At 37.6% G+C, this 13721-nt stretch overlaps 1 protein-coding gene across 1 annotated transcript in view; it reads right to left on the bottom strand.

The window, feature by feature from the left end:
- KLHL5 (kelch like family member 5) overlaps positions 1-11567 on the bottom strand; it is a 57931-nt gene extending 46364 nt beyond the window's left edge. Inside the window, exon 1 of the mRNA XM_004703167.2 lies at positions 11082-11567. Within this exon, the coding sequence (XP_004703224.1) occupies positions 11082-11464 (383 nt within the window). The 5' untranslated portion in view covers positions 11465-11567. The remainder of the gene's footprint in view (positions 1-11081) is intronic.
- Positions 11568-13721: the final 2154 nt, after the last annotated feature.

Raw genomic sequence — 13721 nt, 5'->3', positions numbered from 1 at the left:
TTACAAAGGTTCTAGGCTTGGCTGTTCAATATGGTAGTTCCTAGCCTCATGGAGCTATTTTAACATACTTTAAAAAATTTTAGCCCTGAAATAGTTCTTGAGTTCACTACCACATTTCAAGTGCTCAACAGCCCTATGGGGCCACTGTTGTTGTTAGGTGACACTGAGTCAGCTCCAACTCCTAGCAACCACATGTGCGACAGAACAAAACACCACTTGGTCCTATACCATCTTCTCAGTTGTTGTGCTTCAGCCTATTGTCGCAGCCACTGTGCCAGTCTCATCAGCATTCTTCCTCTTTTCCCTGACCTTCATGATGTCTCTTAGGATAATGTGTCCAGAGTATGTGAGACAGTCTTGCCATCCTCACCCCTAAGGAGCATTTTTGCTGTACTTCTGACAGATTGGTTTCTTCCTTCAGTACCATCAATTTTTAATCATATGCTACCTCCTGAAATGGTTGAACGTCAACCAATTTTTTTTGTACAATGACTGTGAATTTTCTATTTTATTTTGATGCTGCCTGTATCATTCAATATTGCCCATAGAATCCTTCAATTTTGCAACTCATGCATTTAATTTTTTTCTTTAGTTCTTTCAGCCTAGGGTATACTGTTCTTCTCTCTCGGGGTTTTCTAACTCCAAGGTTTTCTGTGTTTTATTATAATATTTTAATTTCTTCACCAGCTGCCTTTAGAAATTTTCTGTTCACCTTTTATTTCATCATTTCTTCCCTTAGCTTTAGCTATTGTACATTCCACAGAAAATTTCAGTCCTTTCTGACAACCTCTTTGTTTTTTTCTCCTTTTTCCTGTCTTTTAAATGATCTTTTGCTTTTTTTCATGCCTGACATCCTTCCACAACTTGTCTGGTCTTTGATAATTGGTGCTCAATGCATCAAATCTGTTCATAAGAAATCATTTTAATTTTCTTCAGCCATATTTTCCAAATACTGTACTTCCTCTGTTTCCACCTTTTATATCCCCACTACAAGTAATTATCACTGCACCTTGATTATAATTTCATACTGAGGGAGGTGGTAGAGTTCTTCAGTTTCTTCATCACTAGCTTGAGTGGCTGGTGCATAAATTTGAATAACAGTTTTATTAAATTAACTTCCTTGTAGGTGTATAGATATTCTCTTATCACAGATAGCACTGTACTTTAAGACAGCTCTTGAAATGTTCTTTTTGATAATGAATGCAAATGCCATTTTGCTTTAATTTGTCATTCCCAGTATAGTAAACAATATGATTGCTGAATCCAAAGGGGCCAATCCCAGTTCTTTTCAACTCATTAATATGCCTAGGATGTCAATCTTTATGCATTCCATTTCATTTTTGACAATTTACATTTTCCTAGGATCCACACTTCCTAATCCATGTTCTGATGATTCATGGGTGCGTGCAGCTGTTCTCACTTTAGTCATGCCCCATCCACAGTCAAGGTCCTGCAAGCTTTGGTCCATGCACATACTTGGAGAAGGCAGCTCTTCTCGGGTGTATCGTGCATGCCTCCAACTTGAGGGGCTTATCTTCCAGCACTATGGCAGACAACGTCCCGCTCCTACTCCTAAGGTTTTCAGCGGCTAATCCCTCAGAAGTAGACCGCCTCTATTCCTTCTTTCTAGTTTGTTCTTAGTTTGGAAGCCCCACTGAAACCTGTTCTCTTTGAGTGACCCTGCTCGTAGTATTTTAAATACTGGTGGTATAGCTTCCAGCATCACAGAACACACAAGTGACTACAGTACAATAAACTAGTAGATGGGTGAGGGCTAGTGGCTACCACATTGGATTGTGTAGACACGGAACATTTCTATCGTTGCAAGATGTTCTTTTGCACAGTGCTGCTAGTTCAGTCTGTCCAACAGACACGGGTTCAAATTTTGCTCTGCCACTCATTGTGTATCCCTCTGGACAAAAGGTCTTTGAACTCTCTACGCCTCATTTTCATCAATAGCAAAGCATGAGTAAAGTAGCACATAGTACTTTCTTTCAAAGGATTCCCTTAGTGAACATTATTAAATAATGGACACTTTCATACAAACAAAAAAACAATAAGCCAAACCACACTGTCACTGAGCGAATGCCAACTCATAGTGACCCTATATCAGCGATTCTCTCAACCTTCCTAATGCCGCGACCCTTTAATACAGTTCCTCATGTTGTGGTGTCCCTCAATGTGGGTATATCTGCATGGGGATGGACCCACCTGGAGACGGATAGAGGAGCGGTGTCTTGGTTCCTAAAACCATTGGAAATATGGTGAAATATGTGAAAGGGTCTTTTGACCCCCAAAAGGGTCGCGACCCACAAGTTGAGAACCACTGCCTGATATGAAGTTTCCAAGATGGTAAATCTCTAGGGGAACAGATAGTCACATCTTTCTCCCAGAGAGTGGCTAGTAGATTTGATCTACCAACTTTGCAATACAGTGCATAAAGCACAGTACTACCCGCTAACCAGAGTAAGTGTACCATCAAGGAAAACTACTGTTTGTAGAATCTTGTTGTTCACAGGGAAATGGGATTTTAATCTGTTTTTTGTCTTTATGTATTGTTTTTTGTTCATTCATTTGGTTGGCTGGCTGACGGTCTTTTTAAAAGATGAACTGCAGCATTCTCAGTTTGTAGAACGAAACATCATACTTTCTCTTTTAAAAGACCTTCAGTAAACCCAGCAGACACCCTAATCCATAATACAAATGTCTGGAAATAGTCTATTTCTGGAGGGCTTAAAATATATTTCCCTGTGATTTCTATTTGACGTTTTACATGATAACAGATGAAACATGCCCAATATCTCTACCTACTTTTATGTATATGCTGCTCAGATGTAAATCACATTAGAAAGAATTGCATGAGATAATTAAAATCTTCTTTTATATTACCTTCACCATAATGAGTACATGTATGATATGTGGATTAAATGCCAATAAAACTGTAAAGATAAAAAAAGGAGTGCAGAGGGTTAGGTGTTGGGCTGCTAATGTCAAGGTCATTGGTTCAAGTCTACCAGCCAGGGGAGAAAGGTGAAGCTATCTTCCCCCTAAGGATCTGCTGTCTTGGAAACCCTTTATGGGGTCACCAAGTGTCAGAATCAACTTGATGGCAGTGGGTGTTCGGGTTTCACTGTAATTAACTATGCATTGCTGAATATGCCTAGGCTACCGGAAAAAAATGAATTCCTAGATTATGTTTCTATGTCGCAGGCTATAAACTGTAGGTAAGATAAATGTCTAAAGATAGAAAAGAGGCAATTATTAAACAGAGTCAAGTCACCACCTATTTACAGAGCAATTCCTAAGGTGCAGCACTGCCCAGTTGTTAGAAAATAATTCTGCAGTGCAGGGATTTGAAGCTTGAAGAATCCAATTTCATAAACTAGAAAAAATGAAAGCACCAACACAAAACAGCACTGCAAATCTTTGCAATTCTTCAGTTAATACACACATACACGCGTGCACACGCACACATGCACCAATGTATCTTTTTCATTATAAATGCCTTAGATGTTTTCACTTTCATCACCAGAAACTGTATTAGGCTTTTGTAACAAAGTAATTTTTCAAAAGAAAATTTTAAACTCACTTCACAAAAATTACATTATAAACAATTATGAGCAGGAAGCCAAGAGCTGCCCAAAACACTAAATAGCCTATTTGGCTCAATTCCCTAGGTAAGTGATTTACTCCTCGCCACCTGCCACTTAGCTTGTGGCATTCAGAATTCATGTCTTAGCAGCATGGCAAATTACTGTGCCATGAATCTTTGGGCATCTTTTACAAATATTTAAAACTATAAATGTAACAGAAGAATAGAAATTGTTTAGTATAGGCTGGTAGTCTTTAAATCTTTTGATGAATACTCTCTTCAGTGTCCTTTTAAGTACATGTCCAAATATATGGATGTTTACTGATGTACAAAAGATACATAATGCTAATGTACGAATGCTATTTGTATGAGAAAACTTGGACAAAAACAGAGAACATAATAAAGTATAAACAGAGGTACTACACCCAAAGGATCATCTTAGGCACCCCACCCCACCCCAACTAGAGGTTAGTCGTTAGTAGAATATAGACAGGGAGAGACCTGTGTGGACTAGTTTTTGGAAATGTAGCATGGAGCAGGTAAGATTTGCAATCTACCTTGGTATTTAGATAGGCAAGGAAGAGGCGGAAGGAGCTGGGGGGTAGAGAAGGGATAAGGAGAGGACAGGCAGCTGGATAAAGAGAAATGACAAGAGCCAAGGAAAAAGAATACCTTCACCCTGGTCCTCTAGACCAGTGTTTTTGGGTTGGAAATGTATGTTTCCCCCTGGTAGTGTGGGCAGAATATCTAAGGTGAAGCAAGTTAGATGTTTATTAAGAGCCACACTTTCTTAAAGAGTAATAAGTGGCAATATGGACATTAATGGCACTCTCATACAATGCTAGTAAAAATGAAATAGATGTAATGTTCCTGAAAAGCCTCTGAGAATACAAATCAAAAATTCTAAAAATGTGTATGCCCCGGGACTTTATTCAGAGGAAACCTCATCTCTTTGCACAGAGCTTTAGTTAAAGGGAGGGTTTAATCACAGGATGGTTGTACAACGGGGGGGAGGGGAACAAAACAAACAAAATAAATCCCAAATCAAAAATACCCAAAATGGATTAAATAAACAAAGCCACGTCCATGGATGGGAGCAGGATATAGCCATTTAATAAGATAAAGGTGGGAATTTAGGAGCAAGGAAGCCAATTTTAGTGGACATTTTGTTTTTGTCTTTTTTACAGAAAAGAACCCTTCTTTACCCTTTGGAAGACCACACATTGTCCATGCAGTCCATGTGGTTTGGGCAGAACGGCCTGTCTAAAGGGAGCAAGGGACTGAGCCCTGGCCAGTAAGCGTGCCACCTCCTCCTGGCAATAATGACTGATTGAGGTGGGCACATGAGCCAAACAAGCCCAACCAGAGCCAACGGCAAGATGTTCTTGGAAAAAGCCATCCTTCTTCTGCTGGGATTGTCAGGTGATGGAAGGCAACGTTAACAGCCGCTAGTGGCTTTTTCGCTACTGTACTTAAGTTGTGCCTGAGATAATGTCATCGCAAAAGAAATCAGAGTCTGAAAAGAGAAAATTGATTTTGGTGTTATGTGAGTACCCAGCACTAGCTATGTATAGTTAGGCAGCCTTCCCTGGGCTTCTTACTGACATAAATGAAAGCATCTCTAATTTTTGTTAGTTAGTTTTAGTTGGGTTTTTGGCAATTGCAACCACACTCTCTCAAGTTTAATGGCAAAATTATTGGGCACTGTGTATGTGAATGTACAAGGGGTTTTCCAAAAATTGGTGGAAAAATGGAACTAAAAGATTATGGATTTTCCCCCACAAGTCTTTTACAGCCTCCTTGTATATGTGGGGTATGTGTGTTTCATTGTTTTATGCTTAAATATATCTAATTCTGAAAACTTCAAACCTTGTCATACAGTTCCAAATGGAACAACTACTATAAAATAGTTAGGTTGGGAGCAGTAAGCAGCATATAGACAAGTTCTTCTGCCTTGAAAAGGTCCGTTGTGCCCTGTAGTACCTGTCTTTCCCCCCAACCTGGTTCTCCAGCTGTCCCAGAAATTCTAGGAACTAATATGATTGAAATAAATCCCTATTCTGTTTACGTCTGCCAGTCAACTTCAGCTTCTTAAAACCAAGAATGCTTACTGGTACAGTATACAAACCAGCCTCAAAATAGTAACTATCAATAATTTGAGGAGTGTCTTGTAAATATTCTCTGTGCATTACAAGATATTTTAAACACACACACACACACAGTTTATCTGAGGAGAGGTCCTATACCTTTTGTGACAGAATGCACTATAGTTAGTTTATCCTTCCTAGATACAAGAAACTCATAGCTAACTTCTTTGCCATCCCTGACAGTTTTTTCCTATGGAAATGAAGAGGATTTTAATTTCAATCTGTGCCAGAGTGACAGTGTAAAGAAGGCTAAGGAAAAAGAACAAAACAAAAAGACAGTCCTTGCAGGAAGGTGATATTACGAAGATAATCTTGCTGGAAGAGGAAGAGACCTTAATTGCCTTCAAGATGAATGGAGGGGTGGTAAACCAACTGCCCAAGGAATAGAAAAGGTCAAGCTCTCTGGAGTTTACCAGGGAGTGGCACAGTCATCAGTAAGATGGGTCTGTTAAGAGTCTGGATGGGTCTGGAGACTGTACCTATACCCCAGCCAGGCTTGGCAGCCTCCAGAACCAGGCTAAGAGAATTAAATGGGCGGTTCTGAAAAATAATGGTTGTTGTTAGGTGCCACCAAGTCCATTCTAACTTCCTCGATATGCAACAGACCCGGCACGAGAAGGAAACTCTGCCTGGTCTGAGCTCGCCACACAACTGAGCCTATCACTGCAGCCATTTGTCAATCCATGTCACTGACGGTCTTCCTTGTTGTCCATTAGTTCAAGATGAAACCTGCAATTAAAAGAATCTCAACTCACAGCCATCCAGTGGATTCTAACTCACCAAGACCCTAAAGCAACCCCAGCACTTCTTATTCACATGTAGGTAGTAGACTGTTGTGATAAGATCATGGAATCTAGATCTTAAGTGTTTGGATCCAAAATATTGTGATTTTCAATTGTCAAAGTTAAACTAACAGAGATAAGACATGTTGATGATATAGACTTTGATCCGATGTGATTAAAATAGCATTTTACTTCTCTGATCTTCTTCTCAAAAGCCCAGGCTAAGCATGAGAAAAACTTCAAACACCTGACCAAGAGTACCCAAATTGTCAAGGTCATAAGCAAACAACAGGAGGAACATTTGAGAAACTGTAAAAGGGGAACCTAAGGAAACACACTGAGGAAAGGTGATGGGGTCAGAGGGCAGGAAAACAGCATCAGGTAGAAACTTAGGAAATCTAACTAAAGCATGAATGTTACTTCACTGTACTATCCCAATACTGGTTCATTAGTTATAATAACTATACTATATTAACGTAAGATGTTAACAATCAGAGAAACTTCATGTGAGGTATATAGGCACTCTAATATCTTTTCAATTGTTCTGAAAATTTTAAACTGTTCTAAGAAATAAAGTTTTTATAATACATTTTTTAAAACCTTCTAACATCGAGCCAACTACATAGCCTTTCTGTGGCTCATTTACCTCACCTGTACATTTGAGTGATAATAGCAACTTAGCACAATTTTGTGTGTGTGAAGACTAAATTAGTTCTTAGAATAATGCCTGACAGAAATACACAAATAAATATTAGCTATTATTATTCTGCTATTGTCATTATTAGCTATTAAATATTCTGAATATTTGTAAAGTTCAGTAACATTTTATGCAAATTAAGAAATTAGAAGTAATCTACTATATAAAATACTTTACATTATTTACTTAACTATTTACTTAACATATAAAATGTAACTTTACAGAGAAATTTTGAAATAATGAAATCCTAAAATGAAAAATGAAAAACTAAACTCACTGCCATCAACTTGATTCTGACTTGTCAAGAATGCCAATTTCAAAGCTGGTTAGTCAGGTGACGTGTATGCATTTACACTATTAGCACAGGGTGGGCCACTGTAACTTGGGAACTAGCTGGCCCTAACATATACATCTGAGCTAAGGTTTTTAGTATCTCAGCACTCATACAAAAGATAACTACTTGGTTACTTAGGGTGTAAAATTCCTCATGGGATAATAAAACAAACTTTACATTTGAATACCAAAATGATTTGGATGACTCCTATGGAGATAAGATGGCTAGGTTATCAAAGTTAAAAAATGAGAAACTTGTCTCTCATATGAGTAGGTAGGGGCAAAAATTACCAGAAGTTTAAGGCTCAAGCATGTGTTTCCTCTAGCTCAGGGGGGTTGGCAAACTTTTGAGATGGTAGAGTCGATCCTATCTTTCATAACAATTTAAAAATTATTCAAGGGCCATAAATATATTTTTACCAACAAATGAAACCACCATTATGTGAATGATATCCTTTCAATTAAAAAAAATGAGACCAGGATAGTTTTATTTTCATTTTCAATTTTATTTCAGAGCCACATGTGCATATTGAAAGAGCCACAGTTTGCCAGCCCCTGCTCTAGCTGGGTGACTGGTGGTTCGCACTGCTGATCTTGCAGTTAGTAGCTCAATGCATAATCCACTACACCACTAGTGCTTCTCTAGCTAGACTACAACCGATGAAACATGTTTTACCAACACACAATATCTCTTAGATCCAATGGAACACTGTCCAGATATATCATGGGTGTTAGTATTCTGACTATGCAAAACCACTCAGGTGGCTTTCCCTTTTGTTACAACATAAAATTTCAGACTTTGTGAGATCTATGTAAATATTGTGCTTGCTTAAAATTTTAAAATCTCAGGATATCATTTTTCCATTATGCATTTACTATTTTAAGATCTCAAACTAGAATATATTAAATAACATGCTTACATATTTTTTATTATTTTCAAATATGTAAGAAAGCAAGCTGCTTCCAAGTTATATACAAAATTTGATAAATGTCAATGTAACTTCTTTTGACATTAACAGTGATAAGCTTTGATTTGTTTACAATAGGAGGGCACTACCAAGAGACTGCTCACTTAATCAAAATGCTGAGGGCAAATAAATGTATCCTCTGGCAGAGATCACAGAGTCGGTAGGAGCCAGAGATTTAAATGAAGATGTGAGAATTAGATATATTTAATTTCAAAAAAATAAAAAAGAATGTATACACAAGTGACATTTCTAAAATCCAGAATGTCTTTTTTCTTTTTGCCTAAGATGTTAAGACCAAATTTCAAACCACTGAGAATATTAAGTTGCCTTGACATATTTCCTATAAATAAAAGGCACAGTAGTTATGCCTATGGTTATGCTGCTAGCCAGCAGTTCAAAACCACAACCTCTCTGAGGAGAAAGGCTTTCTACTCTCTTAGAGAATGGCAGCTTTGAAACCCACAAGGGCAGTTCTACCCTGTCCTATATGGTGGCCATGTGTCACAATTGAGTTGATGACAATGTGCTTGGTTTTGAGTTTGGAATAAGTGCCCATTTTATATTATTAAAGAATGCACAGAATTGTCCGTTAAAAAGAAAAAAAGTTTTAATAACTACCCCACTAAGATGATCTTTTAGCCAATACTAAAGAATAAACTAATTTAATTTCATTAGTACAGTGGGTAAGTGCTCAGTCGCTAACGGAAAGGTCAGTGGTTGAAACCTGCCAGCTGCTCCGGGGGAGAAAGATGTGGCAGCGGCAGTCGGTTTCAGTAAAGATGATGCCCTTAGAAACCTATGGGGCTGTTCCACTCTGTCTTCTAGGCTTGCTAGGAGTGGGAATTGAGACTTGGGTTTTAATCATAAGCCAAGCAAGCTACCTTTTTTGTAAAGAGATAAATTATAGTGACCAAGAGCTCCAGCATCATACTTATATATAAATTTTACATCACATGTGTGAAGTCGCTCCAAGTGGGCGGTCCAATGTTAAGACTGTCATAACCTCTATTGATAAATGTATGCTAATTTTAGTAAAGAATGTTAAAATACTCTGAATACATTGTATTTTCAAGGAAATACAATTTCAAGTGGATTTTCAAATGGAAACCTTTGGTGTCTCATAAAAGGGTAATTCATAAACCTTTTACTATATATTCTCTTTATGCAAAAAGTAGCCTATGATTAACATACAAAACAACAAAACCTCATTAACTCAACTCATCTGCCAGTTAAAATTATTAATTATTTCTATCCCCTTAAGATAATACCAAATCATGAGTAATTTTTAAAAATTTTGTTAAATATAATAAAATGTCTAAATTAAATCTATCTATGTAAAGATATTCTCCTCCCTCCCTTACATAAGTGATTACAGATGTTATCATTTTAACCATAGCTCAGAATTCCATTTTTGGAAGATTAGAAAAAAAGGTGGTAAATATTCCTAAGTAAGAGATACTGGGCTATATGGACTCATTTTATCTCCATTCCCTATAATGCCTAAATCAATAACACACAACTTACAAACTACAAGGGTTACCAAAACCTGTAAAATTTAAAAAGAAAAAGAATCCTGTAATGGAGCTAGATAAATTAGTCATACCTTCTAATATTTAGAAATACCTATTTTCAAGGGAAGATGAATCAGAAAGGTGACTGTCAAGCTCTAACTTATTACATAACGAGTTGTAGTTTAAGCTAATAAAACCCATTTCAAAGATAAAGCCAGATTCCAGGGACAAAGATAAAGTCATTGTGAAATTATTAATTTTTTTCCTCTTCAGTTTCCTCTAACTCATTTCCCTTCTTTTGACCTCTGGATGGGCTCCTTTCACCCTCTGCTCACATCTAGTCACTCTACATTCCTTTAAACACTCCTCAAGGAATGTCCTTCAAGTGCCCAAAAAGCACGAATCTCAGTGATAATGAGAGCAACATGGATTAGTAGCTCTCATCTCAGAAAGAGACATGCTACTGAATGGATTCTCTGTATTAGTGGGGAGAGCTGCAACAGAGACAGGACAAAGAAAAAACCATGAAAAAATATTATTGATAATGACAATAGAGTAAAGAGATACTGACAACTGCAATGTGCACCTTCCTGTAAAAGCTTTAATATTCATGAAAATTAAGAGTGAACTTTGTAATCTTTGGCAAATTAAAATGCCACAAAATTGTGTACAGAATTATCTTCTGTAGTTTTTCTAGGGCTATGGAAGGTAAAAAGAATTAGATAAACCCGAGGCAATGATGTGTAAAATTGAAACTATAAGTTATCACCAAAGCAAAGCCATTCATATTTGGAACACATGACATTTCAAAATGAATGCTATCTGTTGTCTTTATAATTTTATATGATTAATATTCCATCAGCTTAAAAAATCCTAGCAAAAGTACCACATGTTAGACCGAGCTATTGTAAGTGCATGTAGGTATATGTATGTAAATATGGAGATTTAAGATAATAAGTACTAAATTATTTTAAAACATTATAGATATAGAGAACTACCCCCACCCCAGCCCCACCCCAATCCCATTTCTAGCAGTAATAAAATAATCAACCTGCATGAACTGGAATCAGATTCATTTTCTTCTTCACTAGTGCCATCCTCCACTTCTGGTCTATCCAGCCAGTGTGCACCGCCACAATCTTCTGCTGTAAACTCAAATGCAGGGACTTCAGAGGTGGATGCCATTGGCCAAGAAGGTGAATTCTGAAAATCCAGTTGGCTGGACCTTTGGTAACCAATTGAAGCCAGAGGCAATTGTAGGCTACATGGATCTAAAAACTTTCTCCCTCCGTTTGCTCCAGTCTGTCCTCGATGCCAAAATTCTCCCTGCTGGCTGTCAACTGCAGAATTAGGAGATGATGCTTGATGGCCAAACCACCTCCATCTGATTTTCAAAATCTGCTTCACATCAAACTCTTTACGAGAACCAGACATCCTCAGAGAAACCGAGTGATCGTCTAGGCAACGGGCAAAAGGCACTGCACACAGATTTGTGCATCCAACCAAGACAAGAGAAGTATATGCCCTGCTGTGCACAACAAACAGATTTAAAAGAAAATCACATTCACATATATATCTACATTCACTTTATACGAAAATATTACATTATAAAGAACAAAGGACAATGAATAAAGATGAAACACAGTGGAACATTCCGTTCAATCAGAGCAAACTCTCATCCACCTATCCTGAAGCAGCCAGACGACTTTGCTGGCTCTGCCTTCCCACACTGACCAGTAGCTCCACAAACACTGACAGCATTCACTGAGGTCCTTTCAAATGCAGAACACCACCCCTTTTCTAAACCACAAATGAGGAGACAGAAAGCACTATCCCGGGCTGTACCTCCATCTCCACTGCTTACTACATTAACTCTTTTATTGCTGAAAGAAGGCATTCATTCCAGAATCTTTTTCCTTTGTACTTAAAAAGCACTTAAAAACAAAAATGTTTCTTTTTACATGAAATTCCTAGAGGAGTATCACAAAAAACAGTTTTTTAAAAAGCCTTCTCTAATGAGGTGAGTACAGTGACTTTCAAGCTGTGTACTCTGTGGAAGGAAGGGGAGGAGGAAGGAGACTCCAAAAGTGGGGGCTCCAGACAGGAATGTATCTGATTCATAGTTAGAGCTTGGATGAGACTTCATTTGAACCAAGACTAATAGGAAGATTACCGACAAGGAAAAAAGTTTGAAAACAACAAAGAATCAAATTGTGACAGTATTTACTCTTTTTCAGATGAAGAACCAGGAGTCAATACCACTCTATAATTATGACACGACTTAGCGTAGGAGAGTGTGGCTCAAGGTTGGCAGCAAGGACTAGAATGGGACAAGTACCCTATGGAGTCTACAAGTACCCACTTGGTGCCCTCTATTTCAGCAAGATGAAACAATGATCTGAACATGGTTACAGTGAAGGCAGATTGAGAAAGCGAATAAAAATCCAGCAAATACATATTTTAAAAAAACTAAGTACTTATTGTGAGCAAGGCACTCTACTAGGTACTGTGGGGAAACATAAATATATACAGCATGCTCTTGAAAGAGAATTAAATCTGGTTAGTGAAACATAAATATATTGGTAAATTACATATCAGGAACACATTGTAACAACATTAAATGGTATGTTAAGACACAATGTTACAATATTAAATCAGTGTTACAATATTAAAACATTGTGACATACAAATATAGACTTTTGAGTTTTCAAGGTACTTAACATATATCATAACAAATAATTTCACTCCAAAAGCAATGCCTAAATCAGATGATCAAAAAAAGAAAAGTCACTTCACTTAGAAAAACACCGTGAAGCATGTATTTTAACTTCACATAGCTCTTCAGAACAAAAATTATATTGGGGACAAAAAGAACAGGAGGCATGAAATCCATGTACAATGTTGTGTTAAATACTGTGTTAGAAACCATAAATACTTAGAAGACCAAAGGGCTATCAGGATGATGTGGGCCAGTTTCATTAGGGAGAAAGGGCTTCTAAGAATAGTAAATTGTTGAGACAGAATGATAAAGGATTTTATAAAGGAAGAAAGATATTAATAAAAGCAGGCAGTGAGCAAATGAACAATGAAGGAGGGGGAAGCAGTGGTCTGATTAGCCAGCTAACCATACCTAATTAATTTTAAGGAGTACTAAGAGATAAAGTTGGATGGCTAGGGTGAGATAAAATGCCAAGAGCAGAGGTGTAAAGACTAGCAGACAATATTAAGTGGGCTGTTGAAGGGCAATGTTTCAGAAAATTAATTTGGCAGCAGGATGCAGGATAAATTAGAAAATGAAAGGGCATCTCCCCCTCCCTTCTCACCTCCAACAGGCTCCTACCGACATCCTTCAAAGCCTACTCTATTATCTATTTCTAACTCTTTTCCAGACACGCCACTTTGTCAGTCAAGACAAAGCATACATTCCTATTACACTTTCTTCTTGTAATGATGTTTGTATCTCAGTGTCTGTGGCGTTAAAATCCCACCATAGTTTAGGTACTTAACCAGTTGTCAATGAGTTGACTCATTGTGACTGTTTGTGAGGAGGGCTACAATAAGTTCATGGAAAAATGCAATTAAAAGACAGTGGAATTTTTCCATGAACTTTTTGAAGCCACCTCATAGGAGTGTCAGGTGAGAACTGTGTTCCATTGGGCTTTCAATAGTTGGTTTTTCTTTTCAGAAGTAG

This window comes from Echinops telfairi, unplaced genomic scaffold, assembly GCF_000313985.2.
Source record: "Echinops telfairi isolate 266 unplaced genomic scaffold, ASM31398v2 ScPeMD7_7468;HRSCAF=8506_0, whole genome shotgun sequence".
NCBI classification, from domain to species: domain Eukaryota; kingdom Metazoa; phylum Chordata; class Mammalia; order Afrosoricida; family Tenrecidae; genus Echinops; species Echinops telfairi.
This window is presented reverse-complemented; position numbering and strand designations above follow the sequence as displayed.